Below are 25,057 nucleotides of genomic sequence, written 5' to 3'. Positions count from 1 at the left end.
CTACAATGAGGTATCACCTCACACCGGTCAGAATGGGCATCATTAGAAAATCTACCAACAATAAATGCTGGAGAGGGTGTGGAGAAAAGGGAACCCTCTTGCACTGTTGGTGGGAATGTAAACTGATACAGCCATTATGGAGAACAGTATGGAGGTTCCTTAAAAAACTAAAAATAGAACCACCATACGACCCAGCAATCCCACTACTGGGCATATACGCTGAGAAAAACATAATTCAAAAAGAGTTATGTACCACAGTGTTCGTTGCAGCTCTATTTACAATAGCCAGGACATGGAAGCAACCTAAGTGTCCATCAACAGATGAATGGATAAAGAAGATGTGGCACATATATACAATGGAATATTACTCAGCCATAAAAAGAAACGAAATTGAGTTATGTGTAGTGAGGTGGATGGACCTAGAGTCTGTCATACAAAGTGAAGTAAGTCAGAAAGAGAAAAACAAATACCGCATGCTAACACATATATATGGAATCTAAAAAAAAAAAAAAAAAAGGTTCTGAAGAACCTAGGGGCAGGACAGGAATAAAGACACAGACGTAGAGAATGGACTTGAGGATGCGGGGATGGGGAAGGGTAAGCTGGGACGAAGTGAGAGAGTGACATGGACATATATACACTCCCAAATGTAAAACAGATAGCTAGTGGGAAGCAGCCACATAGCACAGGGAGATCAGCTCGGTGCTTTGTGACCACCTAGAGGGGTGGGATAGGGAGGGTGGGAGGGAGACACAAGAGGGAGGAGATATGGGGACATATGTATATGTATAGCTGATTCACTTTATTATACAGCAGAAACTAACACAACGATGTAAAGCAATTATACTCCAATAAAGATGTTTAAAAAAAAAAAAAAGGAAAGAAAGAAACTCCCTGAGATTGGGAACCAGCAAACAGCAGACAATTTCAGGAGAAGCAGTTTGGTCACAAGATGACTTTTCCCCGTGAGCCTTTTATTCCCTCTGAAATCGTCTGGTCACAGGAGAGAGGGCGTCTGGAGAGCTCCGCTCTCGGCCTCCCCACCACGGGCCTGGCCGGGCCCACGGAGCCTGCCTGCAGGGCTGGACCCGGGCTGCAGACAGTGCCCGGGACAGCCCTGTGCTGATGCCCGTGCTCCGTCTCTGGGCACTGACCGGAGTGAGCGTGCCAGCCGGGGAGGAGGGAGGGGCCGGCCGTGTCTGTACAACTGAGACAGTCCTGACCCCCCAGTGGTGCTGGGAGCCGCACCTGTCGTGAAAGGTAAGGGCCTTCACTGCTGGCTGTGTGAGTGCCCGCAATGCTAGCGGCCTGTCCTGGGCGCTCCCAGTCATACCCGCGCCCCCTCCTCAGTCCCCCTTGAGCCCTTTAAGATCATCCCCATCCCAGGCACCACAGGGCTGTGACTACTTGTAGACTCCTAACAAATAGTCCCTGAAGAGTGCGAATGGAAATCCTTTGAATTAAAAGACGTGAAAAGGGGAATCACTTTTAGAATAATTTCAAGACAGATGGGAAAAAAGGGAAAGGATGCTAATACCTGTGCCAGGCCCTGAGCTAAGGACTTTGCCTGAATTCTTTCATCTAATCCTGAGACTAACCTATCAGGGAAGACCATACACATATCTATAAAAGCCACAAAGGGATAATTATCCTCATGCTACAAATGAGGAGACAGGCTCAGAGAGGTTAAGTAACTAGTCCAAGAGCACCAGCCAGGAAGTGGCACTGCTGAGCTGCAAGCAGGGGCCTGGGACTCCTAAAGCCCTGCCTTTTTTTTTTTTTTTTTGGCCATACCGTGCAGCATGTGGAACTTCCCGGACCAGGGATCGAACCCGAGCCCTCTGCAATGGAAATGCAGTCTTAACCACTGGACCACCAGGGTGCAGAGTCTTAACCACTGGACCACCAGGGTAGTCCAGCCCTGCCGTTTCTACAGAGCTTCCATCAGGGTGTCTGTGAGGTCAGGAGTGCTTTGGCTTCACATGGAAACTCTAGGCTAATTAGTAAAAGTTAAAAAAAAAAAAAAAGAATCTGAAAAAAGAGCAAAAGCCCACAGAATACCTCACCTTAATCTGGTCAATGTTGTCACCAGATAACTCTTGAATATGCTTGAGACTGTGTGTCAGGCCAGAGGGACTGAAAAACGTGATGCTGGCTGGAATGCCCTGCAGGCAGAGAGAACAAGGTCAGTCCCTTGCCTTGGGGCCGAGGAAAGAGATGCTCCCCACCCCGTCACCATCAACCCCCAGAGCCCCAGGAAGCAGCCCCAGGCAGCCCAGGTACATTCACAGCAGGAGGGTCCCTACTGATGCTGGCGTTCTGGGCTCCACGGAGGCGGAGTTCAGGTCGGGAACTGTTTAAGAGAGGGGAGCGATGGGAGAGGCTGGGTGCTGTTCCTTGGTCGCTCTGCAGGCCCCCAGATCAGAGGGCACAGGCACCGTGGACCCAGCGCCCAGGAGAGCAGACAGTGCCTCTAGCTTGTGCGGCCGAAGTGCACTGATCAAGTAAGGCAGCAGCCCGGCCCCCCACCAACTCCCCGTCCCTTCCGGAAATGGAGCAGACAGCAGACAGACTGGCCCTCTTGGCCTTTCTGAAAGCTTTGGTTTGTGCTAACAGGGTCTCCGAGTACCAGCCAGGCATTCAGAAGCCTGTCCTGGGAGAGGAAGGGGAGGCTTCTTACTGGATACAGATGTGGAAAACCTCGATCAACCCAAACAAGAACCGTGCACCCTTCTGCCTGAAGCCTCCAAAGGTTCCCGCGGCCTCCCAAATTCAATCCAGACTCCCCCGTGGGCCCTGAAGACCTTCCCAGTGTGGGCCCAGCCCCTCTCCAGCCTCTGCCCTGCAGCTCCACCAGTGCCCCACACCATGAAGAATGACATCAAGGCCACTGTTGACCCCAGGCTGTGCAAAGGGCTTTGTGTAAATTATCTCCTTTAATCCTTGTAAAAACCTTATAGATAGGTCTATTCCTACTTCCCAGATACAGAGATGGAGCCAAAAGATGGCCTCCTCAAAGTGGCACAGCTGGGGATGGCAGAACCAGCGTCAGGAGGCTTGCGCCCCTCCGCCCTGCCCGCCCCAGCTCCCTGGAAACCCCACACACCTGCTGGGAATAGTAGCTGTTGAGGTTCCCCTGGATTCCTGGGTGTGGGATCGTCTTGTAGACGGTTAAGCTCTCCACGGGAATCCCTGGACACAATCGGGACACAAACCAGGAGACAGACTTCACTGCCCCGGGAACACACTGCGGGGCACAGGTAGTGGAGACCCCCCCCGTGCTGCACGACCCTCCCGGAACAAGCCGCCGGGAGCTGAGGTGTGGGCTCAGTGCCGGCCCTCTGCAGCCTGCTTAACACTGCGGAGTGGCTCACGCGGTAGAGGAGGCTGAGATGACAGAGGAAGGACGAGGATCCCAAAAACTCAGCCTTCCTTCGTACCACGGACGCCTTTTGTTCCCGTGTTTGCGTGGGTTGCCCGCAGGATCGGCCCTGGACCCTCCCCCACGGATGCCGTCCGTGTGGAATCCCACACTGAGGGCCAGGGCTGCAGGCAGAGCTTGGAGGGGGTTTTACCAGCCTGGGGGCTGAAGCCACGAGCCTTCTAGGGCCTGGACACCTTGGTCCCTGGCACCTTGGGATGGAGCCCGGGGGGATGGAGTTGGATCGAGCCTAGGTTGACCGGGCTGGCGGACGCTGCTTTGAGTACGTGACGAGATCAGCTCCCGCCTTGGACTGGTTTCCACACGTGCCCGCCCCAGGGTCGCCACCACGCCACTGCCCACCCGTCCTCCTGGGGAAGGCTCCGTGCCCCTCTGCATGCTCCCAGCTGAGCTGAGCGGGTGGACGGGAGCGGATCTGAAGCAGGAGGGAGGCCTGCACCCCGCACCTAACGTGAGGGGCGCCCGCCTTCCGGCCTGGCTGGTCCATCCCAGGCCTGCTCTCCCTGTAGGTCCCCAGGGCTGACACCCCGCCACCGCGAAGGCTCTCGGTGGACCCCAGAGAGGTGGGGGAGTCACCTTTGTCCTTGAGCATTTTCGGCAGGATTTCTCTTTTGAGGGCTCCACAGGGAAACAGAAGAGGCAGTGCTGACGACTCCCCTGCGGATAAACAAGCAGACTTTGTAGATGGAGGGGCAGGCCCGGGCCCTGCCCTGCGTCTTTGGCTCCAGCACCGTGAGCGGGAGGAAGCTCACGGGGGTCACGTGGGCAACAGCGCGTAGACAACTAACATCCACAAGCCCGGGGCTGCTGTCACCCCTGCTCCCTAACCCCTGCCCGTCGTGGTGGCTCCAGGCAGCGGTCACCACTTAGAGTGCAGTGACCAGAGTCAGGTTAGAGGTCAGGCCTGGTGGTGGCCTTGGAGCCACAGTTTCTGCCTCTGGAGGAGCCCGGATGGGCCGGGAGGCGTTTGGAGCCTGGGCTCCCGCCGTGAGGAGGCAGGAAACGGCTGCCGCTGCCGCAGCAAAGACAAGCTGCAAGGACGCTTCTCGGCCGCCAGGCCAGGAGCCCGAGGGCTGAGGGTGGGCCGCGTGGGGGCCCAGCCTCTCGCCCCCGCGCGCATCTCCGCCCTGGGAGACTGAGCCGCAGGCCTCGCTCTGCAGAGCCGTGGAGACAGCATGCGAGACGCCACCTCCCGGCAAAACTGACGGGCGGTCAGATGGGACTCCTCCGCACTGTGAGAACAAAGCACTTTAGTGGAAGCGACCGCTTTCCCCTTCCATCTGTCCATCAGATGTAAGGAGCCGTAGTGAGTGCTGGTCAGGCACAAACACGCATTTCCCCACATCCGTAAGATCTCTCTGAACACATCCCCTTTCGGCGCCTGCAATCAGAGGGAGGAACAAGCCAAGCTCTCCCCCTCCGGCACCATCTCCACGAAGGCCCAGCTAAACAACAGGAATGACCATAGGCGTCCTTATTTCAAGTTGTCCAATAATTACAAACCGGCGAGTGTTTTCTTTATTTAAACGGCTCTGTAAGTATCAGTACTGACATAAAAGAACACAAGCAATTGGAAAACTTTAAAATATACTGTAGATAATAGATGCTCACCGCTTTCTCTTTTCCAGTGTGAGGAAATGTTTTCACGCAGTACAGATGCCACCCCTCGTGACACACTTTCAAAGCCATGACCAGGTGCTATTCTGAGCCAGAGCCCAGGCGTCCCTCCAGTGTCTGTGTGTCCGTGTGTGTGTTGGGGGGTGGGGTGTCCAGGAGCCTAGGGGCCAAAGCGGCTCCCACAGACCCTTCCCAGCACCTGCTGTGGGGCAGCTGTAGGACCGGCAGCCAAAGCAAGGGCCTACTTTTCCTGCAGGCTCAGTCCCAGGGGTGTGCAAGGGGCTTCCGGAAGATTCCAGAATCGGCCCTTCGCAGCCTCTCTTCTGCAGGTGCAGCAGAGCACTGAGCTGCTCATCTGTGTGCTCTGACTGCTGGTCGCTACTAGGGAGACGGGGAGCTGGACGCACACCCCGGTGCAGGGCAGGCATCTGTCTTTTTCCCACTGCACCCCCAGTGCCCGGTGGAGAGGCAGGCCGAGCAGGACCAACCAGCTCAGCTGGCTTCATGGAAAAGCACCACCGTAGCAGCACAAAGGAGGAAAACCTGAAAATGTCCTGGTTGAGACCTGCCGCAGGGGAGGGGAGACATCCCGTGACTGTACTTCCTGGGTGCTAACCTCCCAGAAGTCAAAGGCAAATAATCAGCACTCCCAAATGGATTATGTCCTGAGCAAAACTCCTCATGGGACTCTCACGTGACTGAAAGATGTAGCAGATTACTCGTTACATTTACGGGAAACAACCTCTGGTGGATGAGGACATCTATGGCCCATCTCATCACCATGTCAACTGACAGCATCTCCAAAAACGGCCAAGCTCAACCACCCAACCCTTCCTGTTTGTCATAAGATCGTTTATGGAAAATAAATGATTCATTATTTTAAAAAAATTTCTTTTTTGGGATGAGCTCACTGCTTACTGATTTTTAACCCAAACAGGCCAAAGCTGAATAGGCCAATGTAAAAGCCGGTTGATTACACAGGGGTGAGAGGTGGGGTGTCCCCAGGACGACAGGGGCGACAGGGGCCCGGCAGGGGTCTAACCCGACGCCGGATGGTGAACCACGGGGCTCAGACGCTCTGCTCTGCGTTCCTTTAACGGGAAGGGGGCCTGGCCCGCTGGGCTGTCGGGCTGAGGACAGCAGCTGCGCTGGAAGTCCTAAGAGGACGTTATGCAGCGGGGGCGGGGGCTCTGCAAACAGTCACTGCTGGTGATTAAGAACTAGACCGAGCGTGTAAATGTCATTTCGCTGGAGGAGATGTGCGAGTCTGTAAAACTCTCGCGCCTTCCAGGCCTGCGATGACCGCGCCCTCTCAGGCCTGCTGCGAGGGAGGGTCCAGTCGTGCAGGCGGTGGGCACTTAACGTAGGTAATTAGGACCACGAGACTGACTGGGGGACGGAAGGAGAGCCCAGCAAGTGGGCGAGGCTGCAGGGACGAGCCCTTGGTCAGTCAGCGCAAGTCCAGCGGGACAGTTCAAATAACCTGCACAATCTGTCTGCCTCTGACACCCTCCCCCTCCTTCGCTTTCTCTCAAAGTGTGGAAATTGTCTTCTACCTTGGACCACTTAACTTGTATTGATACTTTCTTTTCCCTTAGCGGAGATATCCCAGGAGGGAAGAACTGTCTGTCAGAATGAGGAGCTTTCAGATTAAATGAGGTAATAGCTTTAAACACTTATAACAGTGCCTGTCACAGAATAAATAAGTGTTTAAGTAAAATAAATAAGCAATAACTATGAACTGGCCTGTTTACTCCAAGCACTGGAAGTAGATTCTTGGCTATTAAAAATCAAGCTTCAGAGTTGACTGGGGGAGAAAATCATGAACGCCTGGGTAAAACCAAGGTGAACGTCCTCGCCAGCAGTCAAGATGGACTCTTATTTGGATGTTATTCCAAGTGCGAACCGAAGATTCATTAGGACCCATGGGGTGAACACTGGCCGTGCCGTGTGGAGTCTGCCCTCCCGCCTGTCCCCTCACAGCTCTGGGACCTTGGATGGTCACTCGGTCCCCGTAGCCCGGACAACAGCACCGTCGAAAAGAGCGCTGGGTGATGCTGGGCGCCCCTGGGCTGTCCCTGGGGTGCCTGAGCCGCCAGTGACGGCTGAGCTGTGGCCTGTGCCTGGTGTGACGGGGGAACCACATTTTTATTTTTTTTATTTCGATTAATTTAAATTTAAATAGGCACATGCGGCTCCTGGCTGCCATACTGGACCGTGCAGCCTGCAGTGGACGGTAGTGAGGACCAGATGAGACGAGGCAGGGGCGTGCCAGGGACACACTGACCACCCAGGAACGTCTCGTCCTCGACGTTAACACAGCGCATACAGTGACCCAGGAAAGAGGAAATAAAATTATTCTTAAAAGAAAAGTGGAAAAAGGAGAGCCAACTGGGAACCTGGGAAGTCCCTCTGCCATCCCCTGCAGGAGCTCCAGGGGGCCTGGTCCCCGGGGAAATGGCGGATGTGGGACTTTTTCAGGTCCAGCTCCTAGGGGTCAACAGAAACACACGAGCTCGAGAACCTTCACCAACAGCACTGGCTCCTGACAGGAGGCCTCCTAAGACTTGAGAGGTCGTGACCTGGAGAAATGTTCTTACACACCGTGCCCAGACACAAAACCACGCACCACGGTCCCAGAAGCCGTACAAATTCCCGGTTAAGGTGTCCTCGCCCCCTGCCCACCCTGAAACCACCACCCCAGGGGCAGAGAAGACACCCCTCTCCCAGGACCACCTTGGAGCAAAACCTCAGGCGTCAGCAGCCAACCCGGCCCTGTCTCCTAGCTCAGCAAGTTCTAGGAAGGGTCTGCAAACCGCAGCCCCAGGTCAGAGCCCAGCCCACGGTCTACGGCTGCTCTCGGGCTACGACGGGCAGAGGCTGTGGCCGCAGGGACGGCGTATCTGGCCCCTCATAGACAGTTCCACAGCCCCGATCCCAAGGAGTGAAGCTCCGATTCCCTCTCAGTGACAGAAGGCAAGCTGGTTCTATGCCATCTTTCACGTCACACATCTCTCAGGGAGGGGCCAAAGTGACAAGGACACAAGAGCATGTGTGTGCAGTTGGATCAGACGTGTAGGGGAGAGGCTGGGACACACAACTTGGAGGTGGGGCTCCCTTACACGTACACATCGAGCCTCTCTGTCCTCTCTCTCAGAGAGCTCTGCTCCAAAAATCTTGGCTCATATTTCGTCAGAAGCCGAAAATTTCATAATTAATTTAAAGCTTAATCCTTATTTAAATACAAGCATCCCCAGAACCCTTGCCATTTTAAGTCTCAGCCCATACGCTGCCCAGTGATGAGCTTATGGGGGGGGTGAGTGGGCTCTTTAGGGGGAGCGGGCTTTGGGGGAGGGAATTCGGGGAGGGAAGAGACTCCCACCAGGAGGGCGGGGAGCCGGCAGACGGAGGGACGGTGCCAGCAGCTTCTGCTGCTTCCTCTCCCCTTACAGCCCCTGCACAGGGTCTTGCCTCTGGTTTTGTCTCCAACCCTTTTATTCTGTGTCATGTTCAAGGTGTCTCAAGTCCTTGGGTGGAGGGGGTGGAGGGCAGTAGGCTGGATCTCAGACCAGCACAGACAGATGCAGGTACAAGGCAGCCACGGTCTCACCAGCCACGCCATCACCATCGTCACCGAGAAGGCACCGAGGACGTGGCCCTTTCCCGAGGTGCTGGCTGTGAGACCAACCAACAAAAATAAATGGGCTTCATTTGGGGCGACCTTGTTCTACTTACTAGAACAAATGTACTCTGCAAGCTTTTCTGCATTTCCACAGTTTTCTCCTTCTGTATGCAGGCCAATTTTATTCACTGGAAAACAACAACAACAAAATATATTTATTTACATGGTTATTAAAGTCCTGTTCCTGTGTCATTTTTTAAATGTGCAAATACAAAGGCACATGCTTTACAAATGCCATGGAGAAAGTCTCCCCTTGGAAGCTGGTGTAGGGAGACGAGAGGGAGCTGGGTCCCAGCCCCAGCCTCCCTAGACCTGTGGCTGCGGATGGTGAGGCATCATTATCAGCAACTTAGTCTCAAAAGGTTCAGGAAAAATTGTTCTTTGCCTTGTATTTACAACTTCTCTGTAAGTTTTCTTCAAAATAGCTTGGACAGATTATCAGAAAAGGGATTAGTGGGCCGAAGGGTACAACTATTTTGGCAAAGCTTTTGAATACATGCCGACCAAGTACTTCTCAAAAGAGGTAAACCAATTTTCAATGCCATTTAGCAATATTTGAATACATTTGTTTCACCGCACCCTTGTCAGCAGCATTATATAGTTAACTAATTAATTACTTTTTGTAAATTTAATAAGGAAAAAAAATCACATTTTAAACTGAACTATAGTGTCCAATGAACAAAGCTAAGTCAGTGTGGAAGGAAACCTCCTCTTTTCCTTCTCTCCTCTGCTCTCATCACCACACCTCTGCACTCTGGTTACCCAATGTGTGGGTTTTCCACACCAAGCAATTCTCCAGTTCTCAGCTGGGTGTCCTACAAGTGAACTCAAGTCTGACACTCTCTACCGGGAGGTAGCGTCAAATCCCGAGGATGGAGGGCTCCGTCCCACAAACTGCTCCCGCTTCAGACCCAGGTCTCTGCTTGTGCTTCTGACTGACCAGCTCTAAACCGGAGGTTCTCACAACCCACTCCTTGGGTTGGATCATTTGCTAGAACAGCTCACAGAACTCAGGAAGATGGTTTACTAAGTACTGCAGATTTATTACAAAGGATATTTCAAAGGGTGCAAATGAACAGCCAGAGGGAAGAGATGCATCAGGCAGGTATGGGGGGAGGGCCTGGGCTTCCATGCCCTCTCCTGGCTCCAGCCTCCCAGCATCCTCCGTATTACTGCCCTTCTGGATTTTTATGGCGGCTTCATACATAGGCACGATTGATTAAATCATTGGTCACTGGTGATTAATTCAACCTCTGGCCGATGTCTTCTCCCTGGAAGTAGGAGGCAGGGAGGGCATGAGGCTGAAAGTTCCTACTCTAATCGGAGGACCGGTTCCCATGGCAACTCGCCCCCAATTTAAGGGGCTTTCCAAAAGTCACCCCATTAAAGTCAACTCAGGGGGAGTTGAAAGAGGTTTGTTATGAATAACAAAATACACCCTATCTTTTTTATCACTCAGGAAATTCCAAGGGTCTTAGGAGCTCTGTGCCAGGAACAGGGACAAAGACCAAATATATATTTCTTATTATAATCACAATATCACAGTCATTCTTTGGTGTTTTATTTGTACCTTGACTGCTTACCTAGAGAAGCAGTAGCATTTCCCACCACATACACTGACTTAGCATTCCATTTTTCTTTCAGAGACTTTCTCCAGACTGTAAAACATGAAATTTGATGTGAGTAGCAAATACCAAAGTGGCCATTTGGACTGCTGCCCAAGGCTGTCTGTTCATCCTAAAAAACTTGTGAGCAAGGCAAATTATTAATAACCAAATATAAATAACAGAATCTCAAACTAAAATCCATTTTTATATTCTGTTCATATTCTGCAGGCAAATTTTTAAATCACTTTGGCAAATGTTTCAATATGTCTTCCTTATTGAAGGCATTAAGTATTAAATCATTTCCACAGTTGCGCTAGAAGCATTTTTAATGTATACTAGTAAACATAACTTGAAGAATTAATTTGCATGGTAATATTAAAATTAAAAAATCTAGACTTTTTTCTTTTTTTTTGGGGGCGTGCCATGCAGCTTGCAGGATCTTAGCAAGGGACTGAACCCGGGGCCATGGCAGTGAAAGCGCTGAGTCCTAAACACTAGACAGCCAGGGATGTCCCCCAGAATCTAGACTTTTAAAGAAAAAATTACTGGTCGTGAAAAAGAGGCAACTTAAATGTCTAATAAAGCAATATGACTGGTTTTATTCGGGATATAAATCTGAAAGCAGTCAAGAAACTGTCATCTCAGATGGGAAGGCTCATCTATCTATTGGGTCAAAGAAGAGAATAAATTACAGGTTCATAAACAAACACAATTTAATAGAGAACACTATCATTTTATGACAAAAAATAAACATCTTTAAATATGGATTAAAGAAAAACCAAGAGAAAATGGATAGTATAAATGTATCACAAGGCCACTTGGCATTCAACATCCTTTTAGAAGATAAGGAAACATTAGTTCTTCCTTCCTAAGATGTGACTATGAGCGTAATTTTCCCTTAAATTCAATAGTGTTAATCTACCCTTTACACTCCTACGAGAAATTCCCTTTTAAAAAGCAGTAAAAGACTGAGTTTCACCTTCTTTCCTTTCCTACCCCACAAACGTAAATAATATTTATTTAAACATTATCTACAGCATGTGAACAAACCATTCTCCAAGCATCATAGTAGATATCAGCTGGAGCAAGCCCTGGGTGAAATCAGAATGCCCGGCTTCAGAGCTGGCTCTGCCCCTTAACTTGGGTTCGTTCCCGGCAAGTCAGCTGACCCACCTCCTCTGTTACCCTGTCGAGATAATGGGGATTAACTACACCTCTCCTGCCTGTATTCATAGAGCTGTTGTAACAATCAAAATAAGAAAATGTATGGATTATATTGCACACCTGTAACTTATATAATATTGTACATCAACTATACTTCAATTAAAAAAAAAGAAAAAAAGAAAATGCATGGGAAAATGCTTTTTAAACTATAAAGCACTATAAAAAGTTATGGTGTCCATGCTGGGTTTTTTTTCTTTTTCATCATCTTCATCCTCAAAACACATACAAAAGGGAAAGCACAACTGTAAGACCAAGACGCCCGAAGCACCACTGGGAGAGAATACACATGCTTCTCCATCTCGAGCCTTCTTTCTCCATTTTGGAAGTAACAGTACTTCCGGTTCTGAGTTGCCTTGCGGATTGGACAGCACAAGTCCTCATCCCTAAGAAAAGCGTTAGACTTTCTCCTCAACAGGAGGTACCTGTGTATGTGAAATCACCGAGGTGGTGATTTTTCTGGCTATGGTGAAAGCCTAACTAACTGTAAAGAGAGCGCATAATGACCACTCTGCACTGTCACCTACTCAATGCTCACCACGCACCAGGCGATGTCCTGAATGCTTCACTCTGGGACTCAGACTCCGCAGCTGGAATCATAAACCTGTGACTTACAGACCACGTGGTCTTGGAGGGTTTCATGCCCTCCGCTCTACAGGCTCCTCATTTGTCAGGTGGGGATACTAATCATACCTACCTCAGGGATGAAGCATCTAGGGCCCGGTCTGGCACAGAGTAGGCCCTAGAGAAGCTCTAACTAGTAGTAGAAGTGACGATCCTGGGATGCAAGTATTATTGTGCCCACTTTACAAACAAGGAAACTGAGGCTCAGCGAGGTCAAGGAAGCCGCCAAGGTCAGAATGGCCATCTGAGGCCAGGCCTAACTGGCTGCAAAGCCCTTTGGTAACCACCCGCCCCGCTGCCTCCACCTGTTAGTAAAACTGGAGCTGGTCCGGCCTGACAGACTGGCTCCAGGGCCTTGGACAGGTGCTGACTCTCCCCAAGCCTCAGCGTTCTTATCTGTAAAATGAGGACCATGGTAGGTGAGCCTCTGGCTGGTCCAGGATTGAATGAAATCGTGAATGTCAAGCTAACATAGAGCCTGGTATAGAGCAGGCACTCCATACATGTTAGCTCAAAGCTGTCTGATGGGACAGACTAAGGTGGTGTTCAGTCTGAGAGCCGGGCTCTGACAGAGAGGGAAGGAAGTGAGAAGGAGGCCTGAGCGGGGTCACATCATCGAGTGCTGGCTCGGCACACGCTGTTCTCATGTGCTGTTGGACCTTCCCATCGTCCCTGTGAGGAAAGAGACTGGTGCCCATATACCGTGACCACCGGGTGGGTGCACATGGAGACGCCCCCAGCGGCACCTGTCTGGGCATTTAGGAGGTAGCACCGTCTCCTGCTTCCTGGTGACACAGTGCCACGAAGCGCTCACCCCCGTCAGAAGGCTACCACGTAACGTGTCATTCTGTGTGGGACACTAAGAAACAGCTTAGAAGAAGGAATTTCATCTTCTGCTCCCTCCAAAGGTTCCACAAACATGAAGTAACTTGGTACCTAAATACTTTTTGACTAAAAGTCATTGTACTTTCTCAAACCTGAAGTCCAGCTATTTCTGGAATCTAGTATCACCAACGGGAGAAAGCAAAGTCCAGTGCATTCACAGCAGACCCACCCTTACCTTCGGTTTTACTGTCTTTCTCCAAACACAGCTCCACTGCTTCCACTGCTCTGGGGCTGGTAAAAATGAGGCCCCCGTAACCTTCAGGGTGAGACAGCTGCACACAAAACAACAGCAAGGCATTTTATATGATGGCCAAGTTCAACATTTCCCAGAATTCTAAATGCTTCACAATAGTAGTAGGCAAACTAATTCCATCCATCCATCCATCCACTCAAGACATGAGAGCTTACTATGTGCCTGGAACTACTCTAGGCCTTTAAGGACATAAGGTAAATTCATAGCATTTCCCTCAAGCAGCTCACAGTCTTGGGGAGGGAGAGGCCAGTGCGATGCAGGGTGGCAGGTGTAACGGAGCCAAGGGACAATGTGACTCAGCCTGGGTGTGGCCGGCGTGCAGGCAGGACAGTAGACTTGACCTGCAGCCATAAGAAAGCTGGAATATTCAAGGAGCGATATCCATGCTGAAACCCTGGTTTTGAGGATAAAAATGGTGATAAAATCTACTGAACACGTATTCTGAGCTGGGCACTGGGCTGTTATACACATAATCCTGCAGTGAACCTGTGAAAGTGCCCTGTGAGATGGGTGGCACTATTTGCATCGCACGGATTAAGACACAGAGGCTTGGCGAGGATAAAGAACTAGTCCAAGGTGAGGGGCAGAGCCGGGACTCGAGCACACGCCCCTATGATTCCCAAGCCCGTGTGCTCGCTCACTGCCCAACGGGAGCTTCAGAGAGGGAGTTCAGGAAGCCCCTCATGAAACAAACTGGCTGGGGGTGATGGAGAAGCTCCCACAGAGACTCTAGTATTTTTCTGAGCACAGCGTCCTAGCAAAGATCTCAAATGATGAGCTCTGGTTCCCTGTTAAAGCTGCTTACGGAAGAGCACGCGATGTGGGTCCCTTACATGGTCTTCACAGCACACAGACCCAGGGCAGATGCCAAATCAATGTTTGCTGAGTAAACTGTTGAATGAATAATTCAATCTTCAGCTCAAAGCAAAGGGAGGTAGCAGAGAGGTCCTCCACAGAGTGACGGGCGGGCTCTGACAGGCAGAGCACCTGATGCTCACAGCGGCCCGGGAGCCCGGTGGGCAGGGCTGGGCACACCAGTCCCATGAAGCCGCCCTGGCTCTGGGCCCACGTGTCCAGAACGGTGTCCCCGGGGAGATGTCCGGTGACGGGGTGCACACTGATGGGGCCTGGGGTGCTGGGCCCTGAATCTTTAATCGGAAGCATTTGGAGGGCTTTCCTGGGACTGTCCCTGGCCATATCTATCGCTCCAATACATGGAAGCAGTCCCAACTCTCCCTCTTATCTGCTGCAGAACTCCGCCAAGCTGCCCAACCTGGGGAAAAACAACAGCTGTTCGGCGCTTTGCTGAGGTCAGGGGCGTGGACTGAATGACAGGAGGGAGGTGGAGGGTCTGCATGGCCAAGAGCAGCAGAGGAGTGGGGCCTCAGCACGACTGGCTCTCCCAGGCCTCCTTACGGGCCCACCTCCAGGTTGGGTGGCTTTCTGGGGGCGCTGGTAGAGGCTCGGGCTGAGGATCCAGTAGCGGCCACGTCCTGGAGCAGGTGAGCTCGTGCCGTCCTTGTTTTACAGTTGGGTAGTGAGATGAGGGCTAGCAAACGAGTCCTTCCCCTAGAATTCTGTAGGATTCTACAGAAACCAAACATGTCTCACTCAGAAACGATGGTGCTCAGACACTGATGAATCTTACCTTCTCCGAAAAACTGGGAACAGACAAAAACTCAAATGATAAAACAGGGATCAAAGTGGCTTCGAGTCCATATAATCCTAATTCCTGCAGGTAAAAGAATATAGTTTTGAATTGGCCAGGGTTGTTTGGGAAATAAGGAAAAGGTCCTATTTCACAACTTATTCTGTGCCAGTTCCTCAGAGTTTTAGCAGATGGACCCTCCCCTTGACTGCAATCACGAGGCAGTGTTGGGCTCTCAGGGACCAGGCGTGTCAGGTACTTACCCGGATGTAGGGATCCTGGCCACAGTCGTCCTCCTTAGGGTCTTTCAGTAAAAGAACCTTCATTATTGCCTGGCGGTCTCTACAGGGCGCTGTGACAGAGCAGGGAAATGGATCTTAATTAGATCTCAAAGGCTCTTCCTAAGCAGCGTCAGCTGGGCTGGGCGCCAGAAGCAGGTAATCAGCTGCTGGCTGAAGCGGCCTATCCTTGGCACACAATGACACGGCGTTTATGGGCTTGTTCCTTCTGAAGACCCTGTCACCGATAAGGCCCAGGGACAGCATGCTGGCACTTGATATCACTTGGAAAGGCAGATGAAAGCCATTAGGGAAAGGCAGTGTCCTAGCTAAACATTTAAGGCTCACAGAAGAGAACTGATGCAAATTCTGGGTTGTATCTATAACAAATATAGAAATGAGCATCTTATATTTTAAGGAAATAAATAATTACTTCCATTTCAAGATAAATATACTCAGTTGCTCATAAGCTCTTTAGGAAATGACTATACTGACTCTTCTATTTCTCAAATGATGTTTTATAAATGTGGTCGAGCATCATGAGAGAATTTTTCAAAAATTTTCTAACAACCCAGAAACCAGTTGGTTGATATTTATCAAAAGGCTTATATACTTCATACCCCTTCTTCCTATAATTTCACTTCCAAGAATAAATTCTCAGGTGTCACTCATAAATGTGTGCAAAGATTAACATAAAGATATTCATCCTGGTATTCTTTTTTTTTTTAACTGACATATAACATTGTGTAAGTTTAAGGTGTACAATGTGATTTAATACATTTGTATGTTGCAATATGATTACCACGTAGCATTAGCTAACACCTCCATCACCTCACATAATTATTTCTTTTTTGTGGTGTGAACAATTAATATCTACTCTCTTAGCACCTTTGAAGTTTATAATACAGTATTGTCGACTATAATCACTATGCTGTGCGTTAGATTCCTCCCCCCCACCCCGCCCCCAGAACTTCTTTAACTACGAGTTGCAAGTCTGTATCCTGGTATTCTTTATAATTGCAAATAATTGGAAACAATGTAAACATCTAACAATGAGACAGTGGTTAAATAAATCATGGTACAGTTATATGAAATCATTAAAATATTCATAAACAACTTAATTATATGGATTATTTAATCACAAAGTAATGTTAAGCTTAAAAAAGCAGGATTCAGGATTGCATTAAGGTACGATTTACAGATTTTATATATACATATATATGAAAGAATATTCTTTGGTGGTAGGTTAGGGTGATTATTTTCTTCTCTACCTCTTTCTGTTTTACCCCTCAATGTTTTACAATAAATATTAAATTCCTTTTGTGTCAAGGGGGTAAAAGCACATTATAACCATCCCAAAAGCCTCAAATCAAATACCGTCGAAGACCTGTAAAATAAACTCTGCTGGAAATGCAGACTATATCCCATAAGTAGCATTAGACTGCCAGTTAGTTACTTAATAAATATTATACAGTGGTTGATAGTAGTCAAAGAAAGTATATTGCTTGGAGCAGAAATGTGTTAACTCTGGGAGCCATTACTTATAAATTATTACTGAACATATTTCTGGAACATTATAATATCTGTGGGACATCTTAGGAAAATTGTCTCCAAATGAATTGCTTTGTATCTAAGCAACCAAACCTGGGTGAACTAATAATAATTATGAAATCAAGTTCAATTAATGCTGCTGTCGAGCTGTTAGCTAGAGAGACGGGGCATTTGCGAAAATGGGCAGTACCATCGTTTCTATCACTTCCTGAAGTTATTCAGAATGTGTCTCCCACAGAAATCAGGAATCTCCCTTTCGGTGATGGTCACTGTTAGGTGTCAACTTGGCGAGGATATTTTCCCCATTTATTCACAAATGCTAACCTAGGTGCTGCTGGGCAGGTATTTTAGAGATGTGATCAAGTTGACTTACTGAAAGGATCACACAGAACAAACCAAGCGTTTAGGTGGGATTCAAAGACGGAAGACATTTATTTTCATTCTGGTCCCAACTATTTCAAACAAGGCTGTGGAGAGATGGTCTCACGTGGAATTATGTCGGTACATCCTGTTAACTCTGCCTTCAACATGAATCCACGGTCCAGCCACTTCTTCACGTCCCCGCTCCTGAGACCACCTGCACGCTGGCTTTTAGTAAAAGGGATGATCCTAGGTAATCAGGGAGGGCCTGGTTCAGTCAATAGAAAGGCCTAAAGAGCAGAACTGAGGTTTCCTTGAGGAAGAAGAAATTTCGCCTGTGGCCACAGCTGCAGCTCGTGCACTAGCCTGGCCTGCCCTTCCCATCAGCTTGCACGGTGAATTTCTGCCCTGCCTCGCCAGCCCTCAAGGCTGCACAAGGCGATTCCTTGCACTAAGTCTCCGGACATATATCCCCTACTGTTCTGTTTCTCTGTGGACCCCTGACTGATACACCTTCCAATCTGGGGGCTGCAGGAGTCTGGCATGTCACTGAGTGGCAGGTAGAACTTGGCATTTTCTGCATAAATCTTTCTGCGGCATGCAAAGCAAGCAACTATTGTGGGGATTAAAAAGTGGGAGCGTAATGCTGTGAAGCAGGCATCCTGCGGCCACAGACCCCTACTCAGCCCTATCATGTTCCCCCCACCTTGGTTCTAGGCTCCAGAATACACATCCCCAAGTTTCCAGAGCATCTGTTACTACTGCTTTCAGATATCAGGAGCCAATCTCTCACACAAGTGTTTCTACAGTGGTTTCAGGCAGTGACACCTGGGACCCCCCTCAGGGAGGTGCGGTCTGCATTATTTGTTGGAGGCGTGGACAAGTTCAAGCACTCCAGGCTGTGAGGTGACGTGGCAGAGGTGACTGGGGTGTGGGTTTACCTCTCCAGGGCGACCTCTCTGAGCAGGAGAATCTGAGTTGAGATCTGAATGGTAACAGCAGGGGCAGAAATGTTCAAGTGTCAGAAAGGGGCTCGGGGTGTCCCCAGGGGAGAAGGGTAGGCGTGGCTCAAGAGCAAAGGATAAGGGAGGCTCTGGTTCCATGAGAAACGGGAATCCACTGGAAGGTTGAAGCAGGAGCGACAGTGGTGGGATTTACACTTCAGAGAGACCTCAGGCTTTGGGGCAAGGCTGGCCACCACAGACGAGGCGTGCAGGTGGCCTCAGGAGCGGGGAAGTTAAGAAGTGGCTGGACCGTGGATTCACGCTGAAGCAGAGCTAACGGGAGGTACCGACGTAACTCCACGTGAGACCGTCTCTCCACAGCCTGGTTGGAAATGGTCGGGACCAGGACGAAAATAAATGTCTTCCTTCTTTGAATCCCATCTAAACGCTTGGTTTGTTCTGTGTAATCCTATCAGGAAGTCAACTAATATTCGTAGACAGTTACTGTGAACCAGGCACTGGGTATATAATACGATTCCTGCTCTCATGTTAATGGGAGGGTAAAACAGATACATTACAAATAAGTGAAAAGAGTGACAGAGTCACAGTGCAATGAGCATTATGAAAGAAAAGTCAGGATGCTGTGGAAACGTAACTGGCAAGTCTTATCTGGACTAGGAGGGGTGGCAGGGATTGCCACTTGCCCCCAAACGTCCACTCTTCCCTTCTCCCTCATATGAATGGAACCCCTCATAATAACGGGGCACGTGGTTGCCCAAGATAAAAACGTGTAGCGGGATGTGGCCAGGTGACTAGGTTCTGGCCGACAGGATGGACGTTGAAGTGACGTGCACAATTCCAGGTCCTGCCTTAGCAGGAAGTGCTGCGCCCCTGCCCTCCCCTTCCGGCCTCCCGCTGGCGGGAATGTGGGCTGGCTGGAATGTGGACCAGGTGGCCAGCGCCTTCTACTGCAGGGGAGGGTAACGCCCTGGGGGTGATGGAAGGAGCAGGACCCCTTTGTATGGCAGAGGCGCCAGTCAGCCAGGGCTTTTACATCAGAGAAAAGGAAAGTTCTATCCTGTTTCAGCCATTGTTATTTGGATTTCTGTTAGAGCAGTGAAACCCATACCCTAATTAATACAGAGGCCAGAATGGCTTCCTTGAGGACCTAATGCTTAGGCTTAGACTTAGACGTGGTGCCTGAGTAGGATTAAGCTCCAAGGTTGGCGTGCCTGAGGGGTGGAGAGGTCTGCGGCAGCTGGAATGTACAGGGGAGAGTGGGGAGACAGGCCTCATCTGGTCCTATTAGGGAGTTTGGATTTATCTTAGTACCAGTGGGAGGCGTCTTGCTGATGGATTTACTTCTCCTCTCCTTCTCTCGTTTCTGCTTGCCCTTTTCTCTTCCCCTTTCTCTCTGGGGCAACACAAGGAGGGAAGTGTGGGGTCACAGAACAAGCACAGGATGAAGGGCCAAGAGACCAGCTTTACTGTCCATGATATGATCTTCTTTTCTCCCCTGTCAAATGGGAATAACCTCTGTCCTACCAAGGCTGCTGAGTGACTCAAAGGAGATAACAACAACAGCTACCCAGTTACTGAGCGCTTACTACATGCCAGAGACTGTTCTAGAAGCTTTACATGCATTAAAGCTATGAGGTTTATCCCACTTTATAGATGAGGAGACTGTGGCATATAGGGGACAAAACTCACCCGAAGTTCCTGAACCAATGAGTGGCCGAGCTGCCACACTCAGGCAGCCCAGCCCCAAAGCCCGTGCTCTTACCCCAGTGCTGTGCTGCACACCCAAGTGCTTGGGAAGACAGACAGGTATAAAGACATAAAGGACTCCCCTGGTGGCGCAGTGGTTAAGGATCCGCCTGCCAGTGCAGAGGACACGGGTTCGAGTCCTGGTCCGGGAAGATCCCACATGCCGCGGAGCAACTAAGCCCGTGTGCCACAACTCCTGAGCCCGCGAGCCACAACTACTGCAGCCCACACGCCTAGAGCCCGTGCTCCGCAACAAGAGAAGCCACCGCAATGAGAAGCCCGCACACTGCAATGACCTGGTCACCGCAACTAGAGAAAGCCTGCACAGCAATGAAGACCCAACGCGGCCAAAAATAAATAAATAAATTAATGATAATTTTAAAAAAAGACATAAAGTATCATTCTAGTGCAAAGTGCTTCGTTTGGTAACGAAAACATGTGAGAGCAAAACCAATCTACCCACTGCAAAGAGAAAATATTTCTTCTGGGTTCTACTCTGTGGTTCTCTCAGGTAATAAAACTGATGCCTTCTGGGTAACTGTTAAGAAATTCCATGAGACAGGCTGCAGGACTTGACAAACAAAAATCAAATACTACCCTTGTCCCTTTTCTGCCGTCGCTCAAAGCATCTCTAACGTAAAATTAAGAGGAGCCGTTGCCGATGCTTCTTGGCCACGCCAGAGCCCATGTCGGCAGGTTCACTGAGAAAGGGTCCACCTGACAGGTGCACACAGATAGCCATGCTAACACCCTGGTACTCTTCTCAGTAACTGAGAGTTTAAAGCTGAGAGTGTCCCCTTACCCCGACACCCTGTAATGGACAGGTCCTGAACTGCTGGGCACATCCAGCCCAGGGCAGAATCCAAAGGCTCAGAGAAAGGCCTGCAGACACCTTCTCAAAAAGGGAATGGCATTCCCAAAAGGTCCTGCAGCGCCCAAAGGTCCGCAGCAAAGGCCCAGGGACCGGGTGACAGAAACAGCTCGTAGCAAAGGAAACACTCACCAGGGGAGGCCTGGCTCCTGGGGCAGCTGGGCCCCTGTGAAGGCACACGTGATCACCAGCTGCTCTGTGAACCAGGAACGACCCCCCTGCCTGGAATCCGCAGCTTCTGTCCAATGGCTTGCTTTCTACAATCATGGGGGCTTAGATGGTGGCATTATTGCAATTTCTCACAGGCCAAAGGAAAGACCGGGATATTTCTAGAGCTCAGCGCAGACTGTTATTCCTAGCTCAAGAAACCCACATTCCTGTCATCTCCAAAACGTAGCCAGCAAGAGTGAGAAAGACAAACATTGCTACTTCTCACCCACACGGTTTCCCATCCTTAGGACCACAGAGGAAACAGAGCCAGCCCAAAAGGTGTAGGTGCCCTAGCTCTCATGGAAGACACAACTGATTGAACTGGGTTCCCTCCAAAGAAGTCCTAACCCTTGGTACCTACAAATGTGAATTTACGTGGAAATGGGGTCTTTGCTGATGTAACTAGGTTAAGCTGAGGTCATGGTGGATTAGAGTGTCCTATATAACTATGACTAATCCAACACGACTGGCGTCCTTAGAGAAGACAATCTAGACACAGATAGAGACAGACAGAAGGCCATGTGAAGGAGGCAGAGACTGCAGAGACGCTGCCAAAGCCAAGAAACACCTGGGCCCCCCAGCAGCTGGAAGAGGAAGGAAGGATCCTCCCCTAGAAGCTTCAGAGGAGGCATGCCCCACGGACACCTGGACTTCAGACTTCTGGCCTCTGGAACTGGGAGAGAATAAATTTCTTTTGCTTAAGCCATGTGCTCTGTGGTATATGTTACAGTAGCCCTAGGCAACTAGACAGAGGTGAACTGATTTTTGGTGCTGTCTACAGGACTATGTCTCCTAAGAAAAAGCACCTGTGTGTGTGCTCCCAGCATGGCCAATCCTTCCTTTTCAGCTGAGGAATTTGAGGTTGGGGTGTGGCAGGGGGACCTGCCCGAGCTCACACGGGAAGTCCGAGGCAGAGCCAGTACTGAGCCCAGGCCTTGGGGTCTGAGTTCAGTTCCCCCCACCAGCTCATGCCCATCACACCATCTAAAGACTGGAAGAAGCAACACAGCCGTTCCTGGTGGGTGATACGCCTCCATGTGAACTAGTACTCAGCATGACATTTTCACTCAATTATGAAGCTTTTCATTTGGGGTTTAACCTTAATTATTTTTTATTTATTTCCCTCTACCCCGAGTCCCTGCAACCTAACACAGGAAGGGATTTTACCACAGCCCTCTTCTATTCTGGGGCAGGAAGAGTTGGGGAGATGTCAGAATTTTTATCCTTATAGTTAGGGCGAAGTTCAGCTGCACCCTGAAGGCTTGCAAGCCCTGTACTTGCCCAGCCTCAAGACCGAAGAAAGAGCCCGGAATCAGCGACAGAGACATCAGCGGTTGAATGGATGGGGGATCTTATGTGTCTGAAGCGGGGTCCTGGAGTGACACCCCACCGTGTGTGGCAGACTGCGGGAAGGACATGGCAGCAGTCCTTGCTACCTGGGGAAGAGGGCGGTTACCAGTTATGGGGAGAATTGACGTCAGGTTGGCTCATCAGTTGCCAGGGAAACCAGCGGAGGGGCCGCCCCTCACCGCCCCTTTGATAAATTATCATAGTGGAGATAGTTCTGATTCAAAGATTTCAAAAATCACTAGCTGGCGCCAGGAGCAGGTACGGAGGTATTTACTGATTATGTCATAGGCGCTGTGACTGACAGGAAAGGTCAGTCAGGTGAGTAGGGTGTAGGTGAGGCAGGGCTGGTCGAGCAGGGGACGTGCAGAGAGCAAGAGAACAGTCATCTGGGTGGCCTGACCATACAGGTGACCGTGTATACCAGTCTGTCCAAGACAGTCCCAGTTTACAGCTGTTGCTCTGGTGTAATTACTGACAGCACCCAACTGCACTCTCAAAAGTCTCCCATATTGGACAGTAAATTATGGAGTCACTTTCCTTATAATAGCTATGGATGTTCACAACTGTTTTACACAGCTTGATGGAATGGAAAAAATGCAGGACTAGAAATGAGGAGACTCTTATTCCTGTCCAAGAAATATGAGAGGTTTCAGTAACACAGTGTCTGGCAAGTATGAGAGTGGTGGCCAGGCAGTAGGGCCAGAGCGCAGGGAGCTCCAAGGGGGAGCAGACGGGCCCCGGGCTCAGAGCCACCGTGCAGGGCCACTCAGGCTGTGGTGAGGACTTTGCCTATTATCTGAATGAGATGTGATACCACTGGAGGATTCTGAGCACAGGACTGACCTGCTCTGACTTAGTTTCACAGGACCACTTGCAGGTGTGTGGAGAAAAGCCTGAAGGTAGAAAGGAGTAAAATAGGGAGGATGCTGGAACAGTTTCGGTGAGAGATGATATGGGCTTGGACCAGATTGGCATTTGAAGTGGGGAAAAGTGACTGCACTTGGATATATTATGAAGGTGTAGCCAACAGCATTGACTTGGACTGGACGTGGGGTAGAGAGAAAAAGGAATCAGGGTGACTCCAACCGGACAACTGCGAGAACGGGAGCACCATGGCAGGACGTGAAGAACGACACAGACTACACTCGAGAATGCCTCTTCTCCGCCGGCGCACCGCAGCCCGTCAGAGCCCTGGGAATGGGTTCACAGGTGTGCCTGGGCTCTGGGTCCTCTCAGCCCTTGGGGCAGCTGGGTGGAGCCCAGGGCAGCCAGGACTCACTCCCACTGCCTCCACGCCCACCCCAGCCAGGGCTGACTGCCTTTAGCTGTAAACTGTAAAGCCTCGTCTATTTATGGAAATGTGCTGAATGAATATTACCACTTACTAGGTGTGCCATAGTGCTAAAAGTTGAAGCGTACTGGTATTAGACGTCCAAATGGAGAGATCAGGCAGGCGCTTTGGGCTTGGGGAAGGAGTCAGGTCAAAGGACAAAGATTTGGGAGTCATCAGTGTACAGATGGTATTTAAAGTCCTGGGACTGGGTGAGATTATGGATAGGAAAGAAGGGGGCCCAGGACAGAGCCCTAAAGCACTCGAACAATGTCAGTCAGGGATGCAGGGTAGAAGGGATCCTGGCAAAGGAGAAGGAAAACAGATTGGAGTGTGTCTTAGCTTGGGCTGCCATTAACAGACCACCACTGACTAGTGGGCTTAAACAACAGACAGTTATTTTCTCACAGCTCTGGAGGCTAGAAGTCCAAGATCAAGGTGCCATGAGGGTTGGTTCCTGGTGAGGCCTCTCTTCCTGGCCTGTAGACTGCTGTCTTCTTGCTGTGTGCTCACATGGCCTTTCCTCTGTGCTTGTGCAGAGAGAGACCCCTGGTGTCTCCTCCTCTTCTTATAAGGACACCACCGGTCCTGTAGGACTTGGGCTCTACCCTTAGGACCTCATTTAATCTTAATTACCTCTTTAAAGGCCCTATATCCAAAAACAGTCACACTGGGGGTTAGGGCCTCAACATAGGAGTTTGAGGGTCAAAATTCAGTTCATAACAGAATAAGTTACAAAATAAAGTGGACATAGAGATGTAATTGTAGATAAGAAGAGTACTGCTATTAAGAAGAGTAGGAGAAATAAGGCCATAACTGGCAAGGGAGGCAGTGAGGTCAAGAGAGGTTCCAGAAGCGTCCCCCCTGCCCCACATACACACGTGAGAGACACCAGAGCGAGGGTAGGCGTGGAGAAGGGCATTCCAGATTATAAGCAAGTCAGGGAAGAATGCCATGCAATGCACTTGGGGAGCAAATGAGCAAGGCCCTTTGGTATGACTTTCTCCTTGAGGTTCCTGGTGTACCTTATTCTGCCTTGTCCACCTTGTAGAAGCTCCTGAATTTTAGGCACAAGGAGAACTAAGAAAGGACAAGCTGGCCTTCCAGGCCAGAAAGTTGGCTCTCAATTAGGCAGGACAGGGGCTCTGCCATACTGCTTTCATTTACCCAAGAAACACTGAGTCTCTTCTTTGTGATGCTGGGTACTGGATGCTGGGCAAGGGACAAGTCAGACTTGGTGCCCACCCTCAAGGAACTCCAAGGCTGGTGGGGGAGGATGGACAACCACAGAACTGTGAGTGAAGTACTGAGAAAGAGACAGTCAAGGTACTTCCTACTGTGAACTGCCAGGATTTGGAAGAAAGGCTCCAAAAGTGCGCCTCTGGGTCTGGGGCTCCTCTGATCCAGAGTTTGTATT

The 25,057-nt window shown here is 50.1% G+C and overlaps 1 protein-coding gene across 7 annotated transcripts in view; it reads right to left on the bottom strand.

The window, feature by feature from the left end:
* Positions 1-25,057, bottom strand: part of UROS (uroporphyrinogen III synthase) — a 33,544-nt gene that overhangs the window by 3,321 nt on the left and 5,166 nt on the right. The window contains exons 2-9 of one of the 7 annotated variants that reach the window (XM_082423227.1): positions 15,243-15,331; positions 14,980-15,063; positions 13,254-13,350; positions 10,325-10,399; positions 8,795-8,869; positions 4,019-4,099; positions 3,107-3,192; positions 2,067-2,165 (exon numbers count right to left, since the gene is read on the bottom strand). In XM_082423227.1, coding sequence (XP_082279353.1) covers positions 2,067-2,165; positions 3,107-3,192; positions 4,019-4,099; positions 8,795-8,869; positions 10,325-10,399; positions 13,254-13,350; positions 14,980-15,063; positions 15,243-15,305 — 660 coding nt within the window. In that variant the 5' untranslated portion in view covers positions 15,306-15,331. Of the gene's footprint in view, positions 1-2,066; positions 2,166-3,106; positions 3,193-4,018; positions 4,100-4,648; positions 4,824-8,794; positions 8,870-10,324; positions 10,400-13,253; positions 13,351-14,979; positions 15,064-15,242; positions 15,332-25,057 lie in introns of those variants that run through there. The other 6 variants (XM_082423230.1, XM_082423228.1, XM_082423229.1 and 3 more) reach the window with 6 other exon arrangements.

This window comes from Balaenoptera physalus, assembly GCF_965194825.1.
Source record: "Balaenoptera physalus genome assembly, chromosome: 14".
NCBI classification, from domain to species: Eukaryota; Metazoa; Chordata; class Mammalia; order Artiodactyla; family Balaenopteridae; genus Balaenoptera; species Balaenoptera physalus.
This window is presented reverse-complemented; position numbering and strand designations above follow the sequence as displayed.